General features: G+C 35.5%; 3 protein-coding genes across 10 annotated transcripts; 2 read left to right on the plus strand and 1 right to left on the minus strand.

Moving 5' to 3' along the window:
- Positions 1-221: 221 nt before the first annotated feature.
- LOC124221662 (uncharacterized) lies at positions 222-8,090 on the plus strand. Of its 3 annotated transcripts, none has more exons than XM_046631880.2 (7): positions 222-359; positions 1,927-2,103; positions 2,412-2,743; positions 3,011-3,157; positions 3,289-3,537; positions 3,625-3,902; positions 4,088-8,090. In XM_046631880.2, the coding sequence occupies exons 3-7, from the start codon at positions 2,418-2,420 to the stop codon at positions 4,411-4,413; spliced, it is 1,326 nt and encodes a 441-aa protein (XP_046487836.1). In that variant the 5' UTR covers positions 222-359; positions 1,927-2,103; positions 2,412-2,417; the 3' UTR covers positions 4,414-8,090. The 3 variants fall into 3 exon arrangements, with proteins under 3 accessions (XP_046487836.1, XP_046487834.1, XP_046487835.1); XM_046631878.2 differs by lacking the exon at positions 222-359 and adding an exon at positions 413-730; XM_046631879.2 differs by lacking the exon at positions 222-359 and adding an exon at positions 1,182-1,510.
- On the minus strand, positions 5,780-23,085 carry east (enhanced adult sensory threshold). Of its 5 annotated transcripts, none has more exons than XM_046631850.2 (8): positions 22,568-23,085; positions 17,828-21,197; positions 16,242-17,539; positions 15,691-15,766; positions 14,858-15,120; positions 14,526-14,681; positions 13,865-14,178; positions 5,780-13,690 (listed from the first exon to the last, which is right to left on the minus strand). In XM_046631850.2, exons 2-8 carry the CDS (start codon positions 21,171-21,173, stop codon positions 12,085-12,087), a joined length of 7,059 nt encoding a protein of 2,352 aa, XP_046487806.1. In that variant the 5' UTR covers positions 21,174-21,197; positions 22,568-23,085; the 3' UTR covers positions 5,780-12,084. The 5 variants fall into 5 exon arrangements, with proteins under 5 accessions (XP_046487806.1, XP_046487803.1, XP_046487804.1 ...); XM_046631847.2 differs by adding an exon at positions 21,455-21,602 and having other exon boundaries at positions 16,242-21,197; XM_046631848.2 differs by having other exon boundaries at positions 16,242-21,197; positions 22,842-23,085.
- Positions 22,306-24,495, plus strand: mRpL49 (mitochondrial ribosomal protein L49). Of its 2 annotated transcripts, none has more exons than XM_046631904.2 (3): positions 22,306-22,467; positions 23,723-23,912; positions 24,137-24,495. In XM_046631904.2, exons 1-3 carry the CDS (start codon positions 22,453-22,455, stop codon positions 24,409-24,411), a joined length of 480 nt encoding a protein of 159 aa, XP_046487860.1. In that variant the 5' UTR covers positions 22,306-22,452; the 3' UTR covers positions 24,412-24,495. The 2 variants fall into 2 exon arrangements, with proteins under 2 accessions (XP_046487860.1, XP_046487859.1); XM_046631903.2 differs by lacking the exon at positions 22,306-22,467 and adding an exon at positions 22,823-23,071.
- Positions 24,496-24,650: the final 155 nt, after the last annotated feature.

Consider the following 24,650-nt stretch of genomic DNA (forward strand, 5'->3'; position numbering starts at 1 on the left):
TCGCAGCCAATCAATCCTCGCTTTAACTCAAACGGCCCAGCAGACAATGACGACTCGACGCACAAGGCATCTCAACTCTCACGATCAGCACACATGTTTTATCTTGCATATCACACACATCTTTGTACGCGACGTATAAAACAAGCTCCTTTCAGTCGGCTTGTCGCAGCGGTTAAGAGCGGTTTCGTTGAGCATACGCCACTTTTGCGTGCACAATACTTAATACTTTTCAATTGCAATCATCGGCATTTTACATCGGCGGTTTGTCTTACTTGACTTTGATTAACTCTAATTCGTTACCTCGTACGTGATCGAACATCGCCGAGTGTCATCGGCTTATAGCACGTAACTCGGTGCACGTAAGCGTAGTAATATACGCTTATAAATCTAGTTCTATAAAGTGTGCTTGACGATGTCAAATTGGTGTTACTTACTAAGCCGGTCAGCATTGAGACTGAGATGTCACAATATCCGACCGCCGGTGAAATTTTCTCCCGACAGACAAAGTATATATTCTGCCGTGAATAAAAACTACGGTAGAAAAATATTTACTACCGCTTTTAAGGGAAACTCTGAAATTCAGAAGTCACCGTACGCTACGAGGAACAACTTGCGAATTGATCAAGACAATGTTGTCAGTAGTCCGTTTCCAGACGTCAACATTCCCCGAGAATTTTTACATGAATATATTTGGAAGAACTTGGAACGATGGCCAAGTAAAACAGCAGTGGTAAGAATCAAGAGTGAGTTAGCGGTACGCCTCGCATTCCAAACCGTGATAAGCCTATGTACAAACTTATCGAGTCGAGCATTATATAGCCAGCAATCGCAACGGTAAAGTTTGAAACCCCCACGCACTGCTCGAGTAGCGCCGCGGAGCCAACTAGCTTGTGCTTTGTCAACTTTATTGCTTACCGTTCATCAACAAAGCACGAGAAAAACTTTAAATTTTCTAAAAGTCTTACTAAGCATGCAAAAAAAAAAAAATTTCCAGCTATTAGGTGGTTTCACTTTCAATTTAAAGTTTCGTACCTCAAAAACGGTAGAGTTAAAATATTATTACACAAATAAGGTTATCACATATTATTACGTATACTTAATACTTAATATCAAATCGTTGATAATTTTTCATTTATATCACAAACATGTTCTTAATTAACTGTTTGATAAGTAGATTTGCTCAATCGTTGAAATTTATCTCGGTCGGATAGGTAACACCGGTTTCCAACAAACATCGTAATCAATTCATTATCATCTAAAAGTTAATCTTATATTCGCGATATGTAATATTGGATATAAATTTTGATCCTCGGTACACAAAGTACTATTGCAATAAGTCTATCGCCGTGTTTTCTCTCTGCAATTTATTAATTCACCTAGAGTTCAAGGCTCACCGTTTCCTGCCGCGTAGTATTGATCAATACCAATAGAATCGTAAATGCAATGTCAACGATCTGACAAGACGGAAATCGAAAGCTACTTCGAATTCCGCGTGACAATTAAAATACACGTACGTATAGAGAACAGAAATAATTATACATTAAGTGGTTATATGGGTGTAGAAACTTTAGAGTGACTTTGTTATCACCCGATACTTAAACCTACCTATAGGTGCATAATCTGGAACTTAGTATAAGGTTCATGTTATATTCACATTTCAACTATCGCAGCTCATATCTAACAATTTGCTTGGTGAATAGAAGCGATTGTGGAAAACAAAACAATCTTCACAAGTAGTTCACTGTCAATTTCCTGAAACTAATTCATAACTGGCTTGTATCAGTTAATGATAGATTTCTACAGCTGACGAGAATTGCCTTATTTTTCCACGGAATTCAATCGAAGTATATCGATACAAGCTTGTTAATGATACCGTATAACACAGGCGTAATAAATAATAATCGCTGTTCAATGTTTGTTCGGTAGGTTTGCTCAACAACCGGTAAATCCTATACATATTCCGAACTGCGTACCTTAAGTGGAAAATTTGCAGCATCTCTGAGAAAATGCAAATTCTATCCTAACAGTACCATCGCCGTTGTTTTGCCAAATGTAGTGGAATACGCAATAATTGTGTTGGGAGCATCTGAAGCTGGAATTAGCGTAAGTTTGGCAATTCCAACATATGCCAAAGAAACGTAAAAAAAATATTTATACAGCGAAACAAAAATAAATGAGTCAATAACAAATAGTTCAATAACATTTGGTCTTGAGATAAAATAAAGATATGAATATAGTATATAGATATCGAATTGACGAGAACTCGTGGCATATTTGCCCTAATAAGGTTTGGTTGTTTTATCATGACAACTTCCCAGGTGCATAGTTACATGTATTTTACAGCACTTTTGTAAATTCATGAAACCAGTCGCACCGAACAATTACACATCTCCAGTCTTCACATTTTTTAGATCACAATGATGAATCCGATATCCACGGCAAAGGAAATCAGTCGACAGTTACAAGCTTCTGAAGCTTTTGGTGTAATTACTAGTTCGGAACAATATCCAGTTGTTAAAGCGAGCCTTGCCGGGTGTTCAAATATTAAATTGCCTGCAATCATAGTGGATGAACCAAATCACCCGTTACCGGAGGGATGTATCAGATTCAGTGAATTGATATCAGACTCCGTTGAAGTATTCAGTGAATCCGCAATTCCGGGAAAAACCAATGAAGATGTTTTATTCTTACCATACTCGAGTGGAACAACGGGTTTGCCGAAAGGCGTGGAAATCAGTCATCGGTACTCACAGTTTACTTAAACCTCCGTAATTGGCGAATTTTTACGCAACTATGCTCGAGAATATAGGGCACCGAATATGTGCGGGTGAATTAGAATACACTCTGGGAGTGATTCCTTTAATAAAGTCCAGTTACTCAGTCAAATACCATACACTTCCGTAACTTAAAATTCCAAACACGAAAGACTTGAAATAGACTGCCCGAAGTCAATAACGTTATGTGAACTACTGGTGATCCGTTTAATTTCAACTTCATGTTCCATCCGCAGGAATGTCACTGTGAACTGTGAGCAGTTGCAAGTTAAAGGAGTATATCCTGCACATGAAACCACCGAAACTCATCAAGAAGTGGTTCCTCTGATTTTACCAGCATTTCATATTTATGGATTAGTTGTGGTAATACTTAATTACTTGAGGTACATACATACACAGATATGTAGTATAGTGATAAAAACAGTGATTCCAAGAGACGAGTTCCTAATGTTTCTTTACATAGAATCAGGTAACTGTTGTACAGTTTATGCTCACGATATTGATTTTCATTCAGCGTGGGAGCTAAAATCGTTTTCGTACGTAAATTCAACGCAGAAAATTTTCTGAACTCTCTGAAAGACTTCAAATCGACCATATTATACGCGGCGCCTCCAATGATACTGTTTTTGGGAAGCAGCGAGTTGGTCACCGACAATCATTTGAAGACTCTTAAATTCATCATGTCAGGGGCTGCACCCATTGGTGCGGAGAGTGTACAGAAAGTACTGAGGAAAGCCAAACGTGATATACCGATATCACAAGGGTAAGTTCGGTTGCATACTATCCATTAATCGACATTTTACAGTACGCACTTGATCGAATAACTCATCGAGTAATTCAATTTCTTCAGGTATGGTCTTACCGAAGCTTCTCCTGTTGTCACGAGTACCGACAACGGAATAGACAACTTGGATGCAGTTGGATATGTTATTTCCAATACGAGCTTACGAATTGTTAATTTAGAAGAATCGAGAGCCGGACAAAATATGGGAGTTAACGAAACAGGAGAACTGTACGTCAAAGGTCCCCAAGTAATGAAAGGGTATTACAAGAATCCTGAGGCTACCGCGAATACTTTGGATGGAGAATGGCTCAAAACTGGCGACATAGCGTGCTTCGATGAAACGGGTGAATCGAAATGATTAAAAATTACACGGAAAACAACTTCGTCCGTCTATTGTTTGTCTTTTCAGAACGATTCTTAAAACTCATTTCCTTTTACATACCCCGCTAATACAGCGTGAACCGTGATATTATCACAATATAAATGACCTACGAAATCGTAGTAATGAATTTTCTTTTCCGTGTTGTAGGTCGTGTAATGATCAAAGATCGAATAAAGGAGTTGATAAAAGTCAAAGGTTTTCAAGTGGCACCTGCTGAGCTGGAAGAGCTACTGCGAACTAATGATGAAATATTAGACGCGGCTGTAGTCGGAGAACCTCATCCGAAATATGGAGAGATGCCAAAAGCCTTCGTAGTTTGTAAACCCGGAGTAAAATCTGATGGAGATAAAATTAAAAAATTCATTGCTGAACGGGTTCCTAGCTATAAACAATTGGGTTCAGTCAAGTTCATTGATGTAATTCCGAAGAGCACAGCCGGTAAAATACTTAGGCGGCAACTTAAAGACATGTAAACGGGTACATGTAACTTGTAAGATAATTCATGAAATTGATCGGACAAAGTGTTTTTCCAAGATTTATAAGAAACAGCTATTTCTCGCACATTTTATAATATGAAGTTGTAGTGTGAGAAATTTACGTCTTTAAAATTAAATTTATTTTAATTTTAAGACTTAAGAGTGTCTTTTGTACGCAAGATGAAACTAAACGAAAAAAACCTTTTCTTCAGGATACTTTTCATCGAAAAAGACAAAGTATAGGTTTACCAGCAGAAAAAAAATGATAAAGTATAAAAAACATATAAATATTTTTTTATGAAGAATAATAAATTTATAATTTTCTTTTGCAATAAATAAATAAACTCCATTAAACAAAACCGTTCCTTTAGAAAAAGTAATAAAGAGGTAAAAGTATAGGTTTGTCGGTAAAGTATTGCAAATCGATTCATTACCGCTAGAACCGGAATTTCGAATTAAACGGGGGATGGCAATATTTCATGCTCATCTTGTGATTGTAAAATCTTGTAAGTTTCAGATTTTTTCATCCAGCCGGTTTCGAGATCATCGCGAGAGTTTGTCGGACAGGCAGACAGACCGACATGTCTTTAAAAACCTGTTTTCAGGTTCTAGAAATTCGAAAACGTAAAGATTCGTTGAAATTAGAAAGAGTGATTTTCGACCAAGATCGATACTTTTCTTATATCACCAAAGGAGTGGAAAAGTAAAAGTTGTCTGCTTCGGTAATCTTGTCTAAAATTGTACATTGCTGGGAATTTGCTGAGTTTGTTTTTTATGTATCTAAATTTATTTAACCACTCGAAGAATACATAAAACGTATGACGACATGCTCTTGCTTACTAACGAATTGTAAGGTATTGTACAGAGTATTGTACAGGTTTAAGGGTATAGCTCACCCACGAGCTATAATTTCAAATTGCACGAAGCCAATAATTATACTGGTATACAATTACGTTCGGAATACAACCGCCTACTGTCAAGCAGTTGCGTGTCGAACAAGATACTTCCTATTTTTCGAGCCAACCGTTAATTAGTGATTTAAAATTCGAAAAGGTTCGGACCAGCCAATCATACTCGTTTCATTGTACAGGCGTATGAATGATTCTAGTGACCTAGAACTATTACGATTGATTGGTTGTAAAGATTATATTGAAGGTAACATTATACTTCAATTGCTTTGGTTATCTTATTATTTGGTGTGGCGTGTCGGGAAAAACCCTCCACGTGGGTACAAATTCGTACCCCGAGCTCATAGATTACACTAAATTTCAATAAGAAAAAAGTTGTGTGTATGAATTAAGTACGATAATTTCCGTCAATGGGAATGCGAAAAATAACGAATCTACCATTTTTGGCTCGAAACACGTACTCGAGAGTAATCTCTGTTACTGCTTAGGGACTCTCGATTCCAACAATGTATCTTCACATCACACGGATTACTAATAAGCTGGTCTGTAAACGCACATAGAATTCGCACCTTTGGTACTCGCTCAGAAAAGCTACGCAGAAACTGTCCGTGCCAAAATAGATTTACACGTTGCGCTATACGTAATTACCTAGTGCAAAGTACAAGGTAACATCTAACTAGGCCTTCTCTGCTAGGTACGTACAAACGATGGTGAAATAGCGAATTGGAAATTAAAAACATGAAATAACAAAACTTTCAAACAACTCAAAGTTACTATTCTGCCTCGCTTCCGCGCTTCATGTCGGTCTCTTTTTTCTCTCTCGCCCACCAATCATCTCTAATAACTGTTGTCTTTTAGCTTTCCTGACAATCACGTCGCTCATTTTGCATGGTCATTAAGACGTTCGAAACTGGTCATGGAAAGTAAGTAGGTGGTGATGGTTGTAACTCAAACTTAAATCGTTTATAATTGATGCTTAATGTTTAATTATGTATAACTATAGATGATATAATAGTTATTAGGTTTTATTGTTGATGTTTTCTGTATTTATTTTTTTTTTTTTGTATTTTTATTGAATGTTGCGAATATATACAAAGGGAACTAATAATAACTATTACATGATACAACTAAATAAACAAAATTAGTTATAAGAATTGTAACGTATGTTAATATTAATTTTAATAATATAATTTCATAACCGAAACTCAGGTGCGCTGACGTTAATTTATTTGAATTAACATTTCACACGTTTAAATGTAATTTTAATTACAAATCAAACATCACGTCTGAAACCTTGCAACATATCCATACAATCGCAATTTCAGTTGGTTACTAATCAAAATCCCGATTGAAATCTCCGGGGTAGGTGTCTAACATGTAATTGCAAGTCCATATGTTTACGGGATTATAGAGATATGATCGGATCGCTCTTTGAAATTCGTAGTTCAAAATTTTTGGGAGTCGTAAACACGTGCAGTACAAAATATACATAGACAAATTCATAATTTCGATTCATTTTTTTTATATTATTCAAAATTGCCGATCGCGACAAACTGAACATGAAATAGGTAGCACCTATTTACAAAAACAGTAATCTTTTGCACGGTATTTTTATCCTGTCATTAATGGGAAAATATGCCGATTCTTACAGTCAGTCAAGTCCGTTTGTATTACGTGAAATCCTTGCCAGTGGTATTTACTGTAATATTGGATAAATTTGAGTACTTTATTGAAAATATCGGCTGATCATTATCTTTACCATCGTCAACTTACTTTCTTTAGATTGACTTACAAAAAATGCTTCTAAAACGGAAATCATACAATCAATCTCTTTAATTTCATTACAACAAATATATATATATATATATATATTAATGTGTAGCAACAGGCTTGCAACTCTGTTCGGCAGTTTAGGTATCAAATTTAGGACATTTTTTTTTAGCAATTTCTGACACAGGTACCAAGGTATTCTAAAACAATATTATGTGCGACGTAAACTACATCTTGGTACGGTTTGATTTCTCTAACGAAAGCTAGAGAAATAATTCCTAACATGGCAGTGAAATGCCTGATCCCCATTGCGTTTCAAAATATACAACCTGAGCCAAACATTGAGTCCCGCGATTAAATAGTTCAGGAGTAAATCTTACTCTCCGAGTCGCAACGATGCATTTATTGCTATCAAAATATCTTGAAACTGTACAAATTTGCGCGCAAATTTAGTTATTATAAATATGCGTATTTATTTATGATACATGCTGCAGTGCCATCGAGCGATACAAGACACTTTGGTGGAAGACAACATAAGCGAGTAAAATGATTCCGTGAAAATCAACGAATTATCTAAAATTAGGACATACAAAAGTGAGCCATGGGCGATTTATTTTTTTTTTTTCGCGTGACTCTACTACATGGATACTCGGATATACCCGAATACGGATGCGGATTAATTTTGCTGGATTAATTGTTAGCATTTTTCAAATGTAAGTGATTCTGAGAACATAGTCCAGTTACTATTTGCATAATTATGTGTTGCGCGAAGTACTTCTTGGTAGCTACAGACAGCTCAAAGTGCCAGTTTTAAAAATTACCCGACAAACAACTTGAAAACATTTCATTTATCAATTTAAGCAGAGTGTGAAATTTTCCAGAGTTATCACACGTCAAATACTATAATCTTAGAGATAATTTCTGCACTAACAATTCGAAAAATACTTCGTCGTTTTCAAGATTTAGACTTTGAAATCTATTAGTACATGTACGTAACTTGACAAAAAAAATTTACAAAAAAGGTACAAAAAAGATCGCCCATGGTTCACTGAAAGGCATCATATTGGTTTCATTCCTGTCATTTGTGATATAGTGAAACACTTTGATGATTTTTTTCAACCATAATAGACCAGGAATAAGATTTCAATAGCGCTATTAGCAAAATAGTCAATGACTAATAACACGAAATAAGGAGAATTTAACGTTCAAGCAGAATGACAGCGTCGTTGCAACGAATATATTATATTCGCCGGTACAGCCAGTATCATTTCTACGATACTGACAAGGGCATATCAGTTTTTCAATTTCGATTTGATGCAAACTCTCAGAAGATTTTGGTAAAAACTTAATCTGCTAGTATCAATGAAAAATCATAAATTTTAAGTTATCTGTGCAGGTATTGGAACAACTATATTTTAAGGGGCGAATACTGATACCTCACAAATAGGAGTTGTATGTTAACGCTGTTATTCTGCCCAAGAATTCAATCCTGCTTCAAATGATATTAGAGAATGGATATATAGCTGAATAACTTTCCATTACTGGGAATAATATGCAAAGATTTCTAAGGTTTATACATAATTCCACCCTTTCTTAAATAGATGCTACCCTCAAAATTGGATAAAGCGCTTAAAAAGTGTCCTATATCACTCTTTACAACGCCCATTCAACGTCGTCATATCATTTTCCTCAGTCATTTTACAATAGATATACCCTCTGCCACCAGAAAAATAGAATTCTTAAAACTTAAGCTTAGCTCGTACATCTATCATACGATCTAAGTGTGTAACACAGGGAAGAGTGCCCGGTACCAAGTGAAATCTACAACAGAATAAAATTGTAACTAATTAACATCGATGGGTAGTCACAATTCACAAAGGTCTTTAAATAAAAACTTCATATACACACGAACGTTGAAAGTAATTTTAGTAATTTGCAATAACACGAAAGACTTATTATTCATAGTTGACAACTTTATGCAGAATATCATTCGCATATATTTACGGTGAAGTTTTGCCGTGCGATAGGTGAAGAATTATATTCGGTTGTTAACACTGGTATCAAGTGCTCTCTTTCCCTATAATCTGAGACATGAATGTCCTTTAACAACAATAACTGATTATCGAGCGTTTGAAATAATTAATTTGAATTCGATATATATATATACATGTTCATATATATCAAAAATATCCTTAGTAAAATAGAGAATTTATATGTATAATGTATCTATATAATTTGCATTGTATTACACTTTGTTACATAATAATTAGTAGCTTTCACGCAGGTAATTGCTGCAACATTTTAGTGTAACGGTTCTTCAAACCTTTTCTCAATTTACTTCTCATTTTCTAATTCACAAGAAACTAGGATGCAGAGTGTCGGATAACAGATAAAACTTGAAGAACTTGATCTTTTTCTAAACTAATATACCATACACCAAGTTACATTTCAATCAATTACAAGGGTTCGATATTTTTCATGAATTTTCCAATTTGATTTGAAACAGTGCCATTAATAATAATGTCAAAACATATCAACATTGTAAAGCATATAGATACTTAATTACTAATGCTTCAAATCATCCATGTACAGATATAGCAAACATATTTTGGCATTTTGGTCAAACGATTCGAACTTTACATTTTACATCGAATATAAAGTAGATTAAAAAATATTACACAGCCATTTGTTCAATTTCACCACTAGCATAAATGTTTATTATTGCAAATAACTTTTAACAATGTCTCAAGCATAAGTATCTGTAGTAAAGAGAAGAATAAAAAAAGAAGCTTGTCATACCAATGCGTGTACAAATTGTTAGCATTTCTCGTCAATGCAGGAAAGAAAATGACTGTAATATCTGTAAGATGATTTTACATATTAGAAACATGTTATAAATATAATAAATTAAAGTTCGTATCTTGTGACACAAAGCAGTATTGTTTCGTAACAATATTTACATCATTATGCATCAACAAAGAATGTGCATGTGAATTTTATACCATACTCCAAGTGTATAAACGCACCTAATCCTAATGACGCAAAAACAAAAAGCTCTTGCCGTTCACAACGAGATCCGACACTCTCTCCTTACGCACTTAGCTTTTATTGTACAGTTGAGCTATCACTCAGTAGACAGGCTTTGGTGCCCATGCACAGATAGATTTCATTATTCGACTACAGTTTTCGAGGATTAAGTATAGTAACAGTAAACCGTAAAGAAAAAATCTCAAGAAATGACGTCCAAGGTAACTGCACGGAAAACAAGTCTATTAATATATGGTACTTACAGTGCCAAGAACACTTTTAATTTTTATACAAAAAGAACGTGAAAAATCGCTTCTGAATGGTGGCATATGCTATTTATTGCCGTGCAGCATGGGTTTCAAAGACTGTACTCATTGTAGTTTACCACTTTTAATAAAACTAAGGAATCTTATGCGAATTATGATTGTTATTATTTATTAATTATGTACATTATAATTATGTTGTAATAAATAAGCTCAACGCATGTCCTAGAATTCAATTAACTATTTAGACTTAATTTCGTTTATAATTACAGATTACTATTATGCTCCTTGCTGGAGATGCATTCATTTTTTATGTGTATAATAATTAAAAGGTAAAAGGCTAATCATCATTCTTCTAAATCTAAAAGTATAGATAATACATAATGAGTGCTAGATGTCAAGGATCCACCAGAGTGAATTTCTGTTTCAGCAGTACTGTTACAGAAATCATGGGGCATGTTCAACCATTTCGTGCACCTTTTAGATAGTCATCAGCAGATGCAACGCTGAATCTACGATTGATAAAAAAGATAAAATTATGTTACAGTATAACAATGAATAAGTCGCATGGCGAACGTACTGCAACTCAATCAGTAATGCAATCATCTCAATGACATCCAACACTCCTTTTCTACATCCGCAGCCTAAATTATATGTGTAAAAAAAATTATTTAGGTAGCGCTGATATGGTTCTGTTTAGGTAATAACTAATATTTATCTACCATTATAAGTCAGTTTTTAGCGTACTAGGTCAATAACAACTAATATGTTCTCACATTGTTTAGGCACTTTTCTTAGTGAACATTGATATATTCAGTGGTGTTAGGTCTGCTGTTATGTTAGGATAAGTTATCAGATTATTCTTATTTTTTTTAGTATCGTCTCTCCACCTATACAACCACTCAAGATTTTGATTGATTTCAAATGTTAAAATTCACTTTTAGAATATTTAATTAATGTTTCTTTCGCAAATACATTAGATTTTCCACATATTGCAATTAAAGATGAAAAAATTAATTGCACACATTCTCTGCTCTTGAAATATTTTTAAAATGCGAGAATATTATAATTAGGATAGCAATGCCTATCTGTACATTGGATAGGTTCTACAAATATTTGATTTCGCAGAAATCAACAACTCAACATAAGAGCAAAAAAAACTATAGTCTGTTTTCAGTATCCGAAATCAAGGTATTTTAATCATTGGTAATTCTGAGATTTCAAAATCCTAATCCGAATTCGAAACATGCCTAATCAGTCCCTGTTATGCATCGTCAGAAGTTAGGCATTGATCAGAACTTGGTGAAAATAGAGAAGCGCCCTGTTAGACTAATTCTCATCATACGAGGAAAACTGTACTTAAAAAAAAAAAAATGTACAATTAAAAACCGCAATACCCGCGCTTTAATATATAATGATGAAACATATTAAAGACACAATGATTGTATACGTCGATAAAGAAAATGTTCAATACTCTTACTAATAAATAATGTGTGTGTATGTGTGTGTATAAAAAACAATTCAATGACCGCAAGAAAATAAAACTTGCCTAGTATTTTTTGTAGTATTGTATAATGTAACAAGAAAAATCCTCATGTTTCTTTTTTTTCACTACAACGTAAAATTGTCATGATATGGTTCTTGATGCATAACGTGGTCCAATAGAAGGTGCAAATCACTAAAAAGTTTATATTATTCTTTCATTTATCCGTAGGTCTAGTAATTGTTTGGGGTATCACGGTTAGAGATTTCGGAATTTTTGGCATTATTGGAATCGGATTCGGGGGTTTTGTAGTGACTTGAATTGATTTTGGTAAATTCAAGTTACTCAACAGGTTCTGTGTTGGGTTATTCTCGTTCGTCAATGATCGAACATCACATATTAATGGTTCAAAATCACTTCTGCTCTGTCTGTTTAGCATTTCTTGCTGCATTCGCAAATGTTTTTGAAATTGTGTTTGCGCGGCTATTTGTGCCTTTTGATATTGTGTTGGTGGTCTACTAGGCAGGCTTGATGGAGAAACAGCGCCACCACTATTGCCTGTCAAGTTAATATTCGACATTTGTTTTTCATTAAGCATTTGCTTTTGTCTCTTCAACTGCTGTAATTTTTTAAATTCTGGTTCACTCAACTGGAATACTTTACCACCTGACATGACTGGCATTCGGTTGTCTTTACGCTTTGAGCTATTTGCATTACTCGTACTAGTCGAGGGTAAATTCAAACGATGCAGATTTGGTGGGGGTTTTTTTATAATTGATACACCCGAATTAAACTTCAATATCCGCGGTGGACTTGTCTTCGTTGAATTAGAAAATGAGTTAGCCACATTCGAGTTCATTGATGTATTTGTCAGAAAAGAACTGGTACTTGGCATGGAAAGTCTATCTCTCTCCATCACGAAACCACCGCTCAATCTCCGCGGACTAGCGAACTCCGATGAAATCGGTTCCATGATAGGTTCGTCAACTTTCTCTGGTCCCTCATAAGATATCAGCCGGTTCTGTACTGAAGTAGAATAGTTGATGGCGTTTCTAGATGCATTTGGGGCTAATACTAGGTCTCCAGATCTGTAATACTTCTCCAAAAGTATTAAATGTCTGAGAAACGAGCTCTGGTTCCCGTACGGCCTTTGTAGTTCTTGCCATAGCAGTTTAGTATCTCTATCATACTGTATCATTGTTGCGCACTTTTCCCATCCCTGCGGCGTGACCTCACGCACACTGTTAAACTCAACATTTGCATGCAAATTCATTTCCTCCTCGCCAGGGAAGAGCGTGCGTACACTGATGGAGGGATTAGCCCCAAGTCTTTGAACAACAGGAGTAATATCACTGTTTGTTCTAGCTCTTTTCGGTAGTCTTGTTAAGGTTACTTCCTTATCCATAGCCAATATTTCAACAAGATCGTTAGCATCGCCAGAAGAAACCGTGGGGCTGTTACTGTAAGTCTGCATATCATGCGATTTCCGTTTCTTCAAATTTTCTATTGAATCTTCGACATTCAAAATTTGGATGTCATGACAGGCGGTACTATCTTGATCACGGTTTTTCTCATTTGTTGAATTTTGGTTGCCAAAAGCATGGTTACTTGTCTCAAAATTCATTCCTTCATTTTTGTTTGGCTCTGGAGTCGACTTTTCCGATGCGGAATTGTGGGTGCTGTCAAGGGACTTAGAGCTACCACCCTTACCTTGTCCACATTTTGACTTTTTTCGTTTATCTTTGTCTTTGGTAGGTTGACCTTGGGAAGACAAATCTTCTTCTTCGTTTTCGAGTACTTCAATATCGTGGTAATGCAAAATCCTGTAAGTTATAAAAATAAAATTTGTATCAACGGATTACTAACAGTTACAATATAACACATAAATTTATCAAGCAGACCAAATCAAAATCTCTCACTTTCCTGAATCTAGATATTTCTCCGATAAAAAAAGGTTCTTGTAAGCGTAAATTGGAAATGATTAAAAAATTACTCACCGCTTTCTGTAACTCTTAAAGAACGATTTGTGGTTCGCGTTCATGTTCTCAATGTCTTTGTACTTGAGCTGTAGCTGAGTAAAATACCTACAGAGTTTACAAACAAAGGTACCAGTTGAAAGTGGCACTGGTATTCCTTGATGTCTGAGGCGCTCATTCAACTCATCGGTTTCAGCAGCAACCAGTTGATGAGTATGGTTTCTGGCAAGACGACGCTTGCAAAGTGCACATGTTAGGAACCTTTCAATCTTTGAATAGTGATTCACGCAAAAGGACATTGACGTATGCTGACTTGACTCCCAATCTATATCCACCTATATTAACACAGAATATACATTACACAGAGCCTCTATAGTTGAAAAATAAAACCAAGTATAAACTTAGAAGAACGCGAAATGCCTAATATTGCTTTATCGGAATGACGAATCGAACACAAATACATCAAATTAAGATTTCAATTATATCACAGTTTAATTATTTAAAGGCTTAGAAGCCACTTTTTTTGGAAAATAACATTTTTACCAAGTGAATACTAGAGAAGTTCCGCTGAGTTGGCAAAGGCGGCTAACTGAATATTTAATAAATGTACTGATTGACTAAGAGTAGCCACTAATATGGTGAAGAACTAATTAAAACAGTTCATAATATTAATAATGTTTGCCTCGTTTTGGAGCCCAGCTTTGATTTTAAGCAGCCAGCGTCGCTTGACATGATGCCTAGCTGGTTCCCTGCACTCTCTTGCGGAACACTTGGACACCATCAATTGCCGATGTTGTCTTTCAGGTTTGGCTTGCATGTTTGTAGGGCTGGTATTTGCCTTGATTTATTGAAAAACCGAACTTGTAATATGATGTTTACCATGTCAATATAGTATCTTACCCACTTGTAAAACAAAAAGTTGAAAGGTTCTCATGTTATAGATCACGGAACTGTCTGAAGATATAATTTGTCAATAGTTAATCATTAATATCCACATGCGGAAATTATTGTTACCTTTCGATCTACATGACGATAGCAAGCATCGCAAAGACAGGAATCTTTCGTAAGATACCTGTCAATATTCAATATCTTTTTGCGTCGCTCATCAGATTTCATTTGTGCCAAGTGCATAGGTGTATCTAATAAACCAAACTTTCCAAAACAGTAGCAACACACATCTGCGCACAAACGACCTGGATGTATTGAAAACGATGATGATTTCTCTGGGATGACAAGTGATTGCCGATCTTTTGAAGGTGGTTCTTCTGGATCTTCATCTAAAATTACCGAAACATCAATTACAAAATAAAGCACATACTCTTCGTAATAAAACCTAATGTGTTGAGAATATTTCTTTGCAGTCAATAACGATGAAATTTTAATTTGAAGATGATTGGTAATTGAATGAGAAGAGATCAATTTTTTACGTTTGAAGTAATTACTTCTCGTGTTTTTGTTTGATTTAATGTTAAATTTGTACTCAGAAAATGTAATATAACATGATTCAAAATGCATGCTTGTTATATAATCAATCTTTTTGAACTTCATATAACTAAATGATCGTATTTGAGTAGAAATGTTAGATAAAAGATTGCTGTACTAATTTCCTTACTATTAAAAGCTTTTTCGATTCATTCTTAGTATTACCTTCATATATATTTAACGAGTTTAAACAGGAAATGTGTGTTACAGCATTTTTCACAATCTACTGCGCATACAGCATTCCTTTCCAGTGTTAAACTTTTGATTAAATGATGAATGATTTGTAAATTTGTGAGATTTGCATAAGCACAAGAGAAAGAGGTGTGATTATGTAGTTATTAGAAAATGCCCGCAACCAAGATTACCGCAAGAATGTCTGTGATTAGTAGAGAACTTGCGGTTCGCACCGGAGCTGCTGTCGCCTAAGCCGCTGGTTCCAAGCTGAAAAAGTTTTTTTCTGTCAATCTAAATCGTAGTTTAAAATCATTGTTCAGCTATATCAGGTATGATTGGGCTCTACTAGTAAATAGAATCATGACATAAATTGCCAAAAATTTACCGTGTTAAAACTGGTTCTAATTTCAGAATCTAAATTATAAATTTAGCATAAACTCAACTTATTACATTTATCCTGTAAAATTGTCCCCAAAAATTCAACAAAAAATGGAATATCACGTTGTACTTATCAGTTAATTGCCCGCAAGATGTAATAAGTAAACCATTTGGTATTAATAACTATAGTCTATTGATTACATGTTCAGGAATTAATTCACGTTGTAACAAAATTATTTATGGCTATACAGATTACATACGTGATAGGTCAGGTGTATAAAATAAAAGAATTCTTTAGTAAATAACTCGACTTGAACCAACCAATAAAAGTGTTGAGAAATTGATGGATTGAAAAACCTCTTACCTCCTTTTGAATGGTGTAAAATTCTGGCGAGTCTCCATCTCCATCGCTTCGGCCTTGTTTTAAAACCATTTTCAGTGGGGATCGTGATCGCTTCTTGTCTTTTTCTTTCTGTACCCTAATAACGGTTTTTAAGGTCCCTGTGTATTGTTCCTTTTTAGCTTTCTGATGACTCAAACGTTCTGCTGCCTTTTCCAGTGACTCCAAACCAAGTAGTCGTAAAATAGATTCTTTTTTCACTTTATCTTCAGGTGTTTCTAATATCTTAGGTGTTGCTGCGACACTACTCGATGATTCGCTGGACGTAGAACTTTCATCCAAATCTTTCTGCAATGTCTCGGGTGTCTTCGACGTGTTTTCAACAATCTTTTTGTCATTTTCCGAATTTGCTTCTGAATTTCTGGATGAATTTCCTTCAATTACGTCTGGTAGTGCTGGAATATTTCCTGATCTTTTCTTGATGAGTTCGACATTTTCCATTTCCAGTTTAACCATCTCCAAATCAGTCTCCGAATGACTTCGATCATTATCATTTTTCCGAACTTTACCAGAGCTAAATATGTTTTTATAGCTACCTTCAGAAAACCCTCTGAAATTTCCACCCTCTTTATAAGATTTCTCATATTTTTCCGTTAGTGACTGAGTATTTTCATTTATTTTTGCGACTTCATTATCCAAAAGAGTTTCTTCTTTATTCTGCTGATCTGATTTCTTGTTTTCTCGTTTACTTCGTTTTGGTTTCTGAACATTCTGATTCTGTTGCTGCTCATCTTTACGTTTTTTCAACTCCCGACCACGCCGGGTTCGAATAAGAGACCCTTGCACTGCTTCATTTTCAACTGGGTATGGTTCATCGGACTCTGATCTGTCTAACTCGCCGATAGCAGTCACACCATCAGAATTACTCTGTTTGTTTAATGTTAATTCTTGACAACTATCATTTTTATGCATCCCTAGTTCTTTTACGATTTCTGCATTGTCAACATCTTCAGCATTTTTTACAAGTTCCAATATACTGACCATTGGTTTAGATTGCTCAAACACTTTTGCATTCTGAACAGTCTCCTGGGATTTTCGAGTTGATTCCACCTTCTTTTGTCTATCCCGCGCCCTTAAAACACGTTTGTTCTCCTCGATTAAGCATGATTGCTCTTCAGCAGTGATTGGCTTATCGATGTTGTCAAGTCTTGAATCTTTTTTCATAGTGCCCTCACCATTGGACGTATCGACATGTGACGTCTCATTCGACTCATGTGGCGTTTTTTCTTGGCTGTTCGTTCGCTTTTCTGATGATGTTTCACCTGAAACAGTCGAAGATCGATCGTTTTCAATGCTTCTATCGAATTGCTCTATAATTTCTGGGTTCTTGAGAAGATTTTTCTGTCGCTTCAAATCATCGTGGCTAATTGTCGTCTTTTCTCCGCTGTTTGACTTTTGTTCTACATTTAAATTTTGTGATTCCACGGTTTCTTTAACACGCGAAAACTGAGAGATATCTTGAGATGGTATATTTGATGACTTTTCTCTATTTTCATGTGACAATTTTAATGCTACAGACAAATTTTGACTATTCAGTATTTTATCCTGACCGTTTGACGTCGAAGGATGATCACAGACTGTATCTTGATTTTCAACAGCAACCTCGTCATTTTCACACCGTTCAGCATCATTGACTGATTCCTCAGAGTTTAAAATCTCTTGTGAAGGGATAGCATCGGTTCGGGATGTTTCCTTAGAAGCTAGAACCTCGCTGATTTCTGGTATCATTGTCAAAATATCGGAATCTGTAAAAGAAGACTCCAGCACTTCTAAAAACCTATTTGTTTCCAATTCGGAATCCACACTGTCATTAATATTGTCAGAAGACTTATTACAATTTTCCGAATCTTTAATTGTAAAATGATCCTCAGCCTTCTTTTTATCTGTCTCACTTGACGGTCGGTGTGATGAGCTGGTAATCTTCTTATTTTCAGATTCGCTTTCAGCCACTAATCTTTCCACTTCCCTAGAAATACTTTCCAATGTTTCCGATTCTTCAGATTGTATCGTAGTAGATAAACAAACACTTTCCATAGTATTATCTTGGCCTGTTACTGGTGTTTCAATATTCTTTGATATGCCTAATGATTGAGCTCCTGTTCCAAATGACTTCAAAGCAGAATTTGCATTCCTCGATTCTGTTACTGGTTCAATTTCTAGGATACTTGATTCTGTATTTTTATGAACTTCTTTCAATTCTTGTTTAAAAATTTCATAATTCAATGTGTGGCGGGGAGTATCTTTGTTACTCGCCTGTGAACTACTAGCATCGATGGATAAATTTTTCTTAATTTGTGCAGATATTTGATCAGCACTTTCTGGCTTCTCGAAAAGCATAGACGATCTTTTACCTTGCTTCTCAACAGTCATACTGATTTCTGGCAAAGACTGAATTTCGTTTGACTGACTCTTACTACATTCAACTGATTGTTTAGTAGTAGCCGATAAATTTTCACTATTTACATCAGATGTTCTGGTGTTAGTCAACATTTTCATAATATCCACTCCTGCCGCTTGATCTTCGCCTTTGTATGATTGGTCCTCATTAACACCTTCCACGGGCACCTCTGTAGACTTTCCAGAGATCTCATTACTTTTAGTAGATACCAAATGAGGGCCAGAATTTCCACTATGGAGATCCTTTTGCCCTGAAAAGTCCTCACAGGCATTTTCACTATTCGTGATATTTTCTAATTTACAGACTCCGACTAAACCACTGGCGGTAGCTACATTGCCATTGTCACTGCAATTTTTCTGTCTCTCCTGTGACTGTGTGTCAGCAATTTCCATGTCACCCATTACCATTTTCTCAATCTCTTTAGCGGTATCTGCAACTTTGGGTACCGAATTTTCTGAATTTTCAGATTTAATTTCGCTCTTGGAAACATTTGGAGCATTTACGTCTTCATCATTCTCCTCTAAGTTCTTTTTCTGCAATTCGGTGCTCAAGGGTGCAACGATCTCTTCAGTCTTTGACATTTCAAAATTCTTACTCAAAACGAGACTTTTTTCAGGACCAAAAATTTTACTTTCAATTGATTTTGCAATATTTAATTTTATATTTTCTATCATTTGATCAATGTGCGATCCAACTGTTTTCTTCATTTCGATATTCAAACTACTCCGGCGACTCTTTGGTTTATCCAAGATATTTACCAGAGTATTTTCTTTACGTGTTTGTTCTATAGTGGTACTTTTTATCAACTCGTCGTGTGTACCGGTATTGTTCACTACGACTTTTGTTTCGTCAGCTTTAGCGTCACTACTTGATTTACTATCCAAACTTGTAGCTGTAGAATCTATAGTCTTAGCTTTTGTTTTAGAGCGCAATGTTGGTCCAACTTCAGACATTCTTTCTCCTCGCTCTCCATTGTTGTTATTATTATTGTTCCCTATCCCAGTTGCATTGTTTTCGACATCATCATTGTTTTTCGGGATTTCAGCTTTAGTTGAATCCATCATGCCTTGTGCACTATCTAAATTTGACTCGTAAAAAAATTGGTCACTTTCAGTTATGTCCCCCGATGAATCACCGGGACAAGTATCAGATCCAATTTGATCTCCAGATTCCAATTTGTATTGTTTATTACCCTCCAATTCTGGGGACGTAACAAATTCAGTAGACCCACGCAATTTACCGTTTCGAAGGCTTCTCTGTGCCAATGTGCGATTATATCTCGTTCTTGGTAATGTACTTTTCACACAGTCTGAACTATTTTGGCTCATATCTTTTAAAATTTGGCTCGACTTTAGTGTCTCTGCGTCAGACTCTTTACTACTTTCATTTGCTGCGATTTTCAGTTCCTCCATATCTGGCTCTTTCTTGATCTCACTTTCGTATAATAATCTTTCAGGCCTTTCTGATATTTTTCTCCCTTTCTTTGTCTTTTTTGCCAATCCTTGTGTTTCTTCTACGACTGATCTGACAACAGTTGTGGAAATAACCTCGTCAATTGTAAGATCAACCAAATTTTTATTGTCAAGTATAGCTTTATTACTTTTTGTATCTATTATGCTAGGACTCCTAGTATTGTTTTGGATATCTCTTTCTTTACTGGTATTTCTTTTGAGTCTAAGCATTTTCGAAGAGCTTGCAGTATCTTCAACAGCCTTTGTACTATTGTCTTTTTCCTTATTGGATCTCTTAACAGGCCCTACTTTGGAAACTTTATTATATTTATTTTCACTTTCCAAACTTGTACTATCTTCCGTCTGCTCTGCTTCAAGATCTTGAAGTTTCTTACAAGTAATTTTAATTTTTCTCCCAGTCTTCGGACTATTTCTTGAGCTTATTGCACCCGAGTTAGTACTGTCAGTCTCCTTTCCTGTGACTTCAATGGTACTATTATCGACTTCTGTGCTTTTGATAGGGTTTTTAATTTTTTTTGACTTCAGACTATTTCTGAATGTGCTGACTGTTGTGTTTACAGATTTAACACTGTTATTATTTCCCTTAGCACCAGTTTTAGTGATACCGTTATCGTTATCAGGATCTTCAGTGTTATTTTCAAGATTTTTCACGTCTGTAAGATTTTTTTTCGTTCTTCTACCTTTGACGGCCCTGATCGTCTCCACGTTAGTTTTTCTTAAAGCTCTGATCGGTACTTTTTTAGTGATTTTAACCTTAATAAGGTTGCTTTTCGTGGCTTGAAGTTTTGACTTGTGCCGTAAATTTTTTATAGCTTTCTTACGCGGCAAGTTTGCGTTTATTTTCACAGGGAGTTGACTATCAGTAGCTACAGCCTCTAAAATATCCTGTGCAATTTGCTGTTGTCTCGTGTTTGTTTGAGCTTTGCCTTTCTTACTTTTCTGCTCGACTGATGGTGATGTACAATCATTATTCACCTTCTGTTTGGACTTTGAAGGCGCTAGGGGTCTCTTCTCCCTGGATGCCATCTCACTTCCACCCACATTGGGCTCCTGAAATCCCGTTCATATCCAATGTTAATACTAAAGAGGCTTGCCTTGACAACTGGGAAATTAATGTCACTGGCTCTTGGTCAGCTAGTCTTTCTAAGTTAGTCTTATAATTGATTTATATTTCTAAGAATACATCCCTTTAAAAAATTCTATGCTATGTATTATGGTCCGTTTGTTCATTTTTTTTCTATTATGTTTTTTACCGTTGCTTAGAGTGGACAATAGTTGGTTTAGAATTCTCAGTCGCCTTGAGTTACCTTCGAGTACAAAGGTACATGAGCGAAAGCGAAGCTCCAGACATTATTTCTTTAAGCACGAAGAAGTTTACCCACAGATCTCGAATTTTCGTATCAAACTTGCACATGTTTTAAATCAGATCTCCCTGGTGTTAACGTTAACTCACATCTGCACATACCAGCAATAAAACAATACAGCTATTTTATAACCCACAAAATAATTGTGATTTGGTGTGAATTTGAAAAGTTTATTACATCCAAAGAACTAATTATAAAAATAATGAGTACCTAGAGTTGCTAGAAAATAAATTTGAAATATTTTGATCTGAACAAACATTACATGTCTACCAGACTCATTTTGAGATCAATAACATGTACGATATTTGGAACTGATAAATTCATCCTAAATATAAGGAACGTTGAAACAGTGAAAAATTCAACGAACAATATTTCGTAAATAATTGTCTGAAATAGAATACGAGATGGGAGAAAAAAAAAAAAAAAAACTGAAGACATTTACAAAAGTTGAGGGGGGAAAAACGAGCCATATTCGTGCTAATAGAATGGAGACTAGTTGCCATGTGATACTTTCTACAGCCATGCACAAGGTAGACTACGAAAATGCGGAATGAACGGAGACTTTACGAACAGGGAATAAAAATTATAACAATAAAACATCTGAATGTACAAAAATTCTACAAGTAACCTGCATTGTTACGCTAGCAATATTCGAAACAGTAAGGGAAAATTATTGTTCAGGGGTTAATTGATGCGGCCCTGGCGTCAGAAAAATTACGTGACAAACTTTGCATTTACACGGATACATCGTGAACCTCTTCTCAGCCAGGGAAATGCCGATGATATTTTTACCGATATCTCCGGTTAGGCAGCTCGAACGGTGTGAATTTTTGTCTCAAAACTAAGCGAGGAAGGCATATTAACTTCTGAGATTGAAAATTGAACAGTGACTTGACGATAATTGTGAAAATCTCGGAAGAAATGTTTGCGAAAAAATTATCATGGATAAACAAAAGGTCGGCACTGACTTGATACTTGTACGACTTATTACAAGAGTTTGAAGCCACCGGAGTGGGAATTTTCGTACTCAATAGAATAAGGATAACGATAACTCACCTCTGGGGCCAAAAATTGTCCCGAAAGTGCGTCGTTTTTTCGGCAAAATGGAAAATATTACACTGAGAAAAACACGATCCCGTTTCAGGGTGTCTGTACGCTGTCCTACTGCTTTCACGCTAACACCATCTGACGACAAGATGATTAAGTCTCCTAAGTCATATACTACATTTGCGCTAACTTTGCCTGCTTTATTTAACAATATTAAAGCTAATAACGACGCTTACACGATATGTTGTTATACCGTGCTAATTTATTCACGATAGGAACTTACTAACGGATCCGCCAATTTTACAAAAAACACTCCCGACGCTTCGATTTACGGTAGAATTTCAGGAACGAACAGGAGACGCGCCCATACACATTAATGGCGGCCACCGACCCTTATTTACCGAAGTTAAAATGGCTGCCCTTAGAATTTTCGCAAGACCCTGCTTTTCACATATTTTTTCAAAGACCTTGGCTAGCAATCTAACTAAAAATACAGTTTACAACAATTGCCAGGTACTTGACTAACTTTTCGTGTTTTGATTTTGACTCTCGGGACGTGGTATCGTTCCTCTGAATATTCTAAAATTCCGTTTCCACGTAGCTCGTGGGAAGGGCCTGACGACGAACCTTTATCTTCTACTACTTGTGTCATTTTACGAAATTTTCATCACTTTTTCATTATTATCATATTAATATATATTTCCATCATAAGTAACCGTGCTTTACGCTTTTAGCAATATAGTATAACCTCAAAATAATCTTTGATTGGCAATGAATCAGCTTCTGATCTTTCTAAATGTCGATATTTTTTCATTTCTAAAAAAGCACAACACGGTTTGTCCTTGTGTCTGAGGATACTTTGAGACTTTGAATACCGCTGTCTTTTTTTCTTTGCCATTCTGTACGCCTTGTATTCAGTTAATTTGGTTTCCAAACAGTACTCCTGCCTTCATCGTTGCTCTTTTTAAATAGATTTGTATAAACGTCATAATATTAATAAGCAAAAAGTAACTAAAGAAAGGAAAAAGACTAATTGATCCTTTGCGATCTAAAATATCTAGAAACAAAATTAAGTGATTCATTTTTCTTTAATGAGCATCGATTGAAATTTGATGTACTTTTGTTCATGACGTACGGAAAAATTTTACTTAAATCATTTTACAGATTCAAGAAAGGTATAGCTCTTTCAAAAGCTCTCCACAGGTAGGGGATCCGTCTCAGTACACAGATTTTGAAATTTCAAAAGATCCGCAGGAATGGCTATATGTGGAACGACTCCTGACGCCAAAAACTGTACCGCCTGCTCCGACATCTACAGCCAAGCAGTATCCATCAGGCTGGGCGCCTCAATCTGGTCAGAAGAAATCACATTTCCATAATTAAATTCTGCAATTTTATGATATAATTACTACTCACGACATGTTCACTGGGAATCAAATTCGAAAGAATTAATTTATAAACTTGAAATACATAAATACTAATTCATTTTCTACATTTGTTCAAATGCTACTGTTAAAGCAATTCGCCAATATTGTACAATAAAAATAATACAGTCTTGTTAACTTCATTTTTCCACAGAGGATGCTCTGAAGCTACCATATTTCGTTAGCAGAACCAGGAACTATTTACAACCAGTTTACCTTCAACGATCGTTTCGAGGTATGCGCAGAATAACAATCCTTCGTAAAATTGAAGGAGATATATGGCTCCTCGAAGCTGAGCTGAAAAAACACTTGGAAGAAACCACTGGAAAATCAATTGGTACCCAAATTCACGAAGTTGCAGGCATATTAAAATTTAAAGGGGACCAAGTCATCCGCATTAAAGAATGGCTGACTACAAAAGGCCTTTAAAATTAAATAGTTAGGTAATAGATGTACACAATCTGTTGTATATTTAATCAGCTGAATAAACACTATTATTGTTATTGATAATTACATGATGCCTATTTTGGATTTAACTACTTATGGCTTTAGTAGTGTGTCACGTTATTTTTGTAGACCAATGTTTTTTTAGTATCTTCAAAAACAAAGTCAAACATGACGGGGAAATGTCAGATGAGTTTTGCAGCCATAAAAGTACTAAAGTAAAG

This window comes from Neodiprion pinetum, chromosome 6 (assembly GCF_021155775.2).
Source record: "Neodiprion pinetum isolate iyNeoPine1 chromosome 6, iyNeoPine1.2, whole genome shotgun sequence".
NCBI lineage: Eukaryota > Metazoa > Arthropoda > Insecta > Hymenoptera > Diprionidae > Neodiprion > Neodiprion pinetum.

Coding starts and splice junctions, on each gene's coding strand:
- LOC124221662 (XM_046631878.2), top strand. CDS start 413: ATGTCAAATTGGTGTTACTTACTAAGCCGGTCAGCATTGAGACTGAGA. Junction 3,158..3,288: donor GTAATACTTAATTACTTGAG/GTACATACATAC, acceptor ATTTTCATTCAG/CGTGGGAGCTAAAATCGTTT. Junction 3,903..4,087: donor AGCGTGCTTCGATGAAACGG/GTGAATCGAAAT, acceptor TCCGTGTTGTAG/GTCGTGTAATGATCAAAGAT.
- east (XM_046631848.2), bottom strand. CDS start 21,173: ATGGCATCCAGGGAGAAGAGACCCCTAGCGCCTTCAAAGTCCAAACAG. Junction 14,179..14,525: donor AAGCTGGGCTCCAAAACGAG/GCAAACATTATT, acceptor GTGTTAATATAG/GTGGATATAGATTGGGAGTC. Junction 13,691..13,864: donor TTTAAGAGTTACAGAAAGCG/GTGAGTAATTTT, acceptor TATAACTTACAG/GATTTTGCATTACCACGATA.
- mRpL49 (XM_046631903.2), top strand. CDS start 22,970: ATGGCTGCCCTTAGAATTTTCGCAAGACCCTGCTTTTCACATATTTTT. Junction 23,072..23,722: donor CAGTTTACAACAATTGCCAG/GTACTTGACTAA, acceptor ATCATTTTACAG/ATTCAAGAAAGGTATAGCTC. Junction 23,913..24,136: donor AGGCTGGGCGCCTCAATCTG/GTCAGAAGAAAT, acceptor ATTTTTCCACAG/AGGATGCTCTGAAGCTACCA.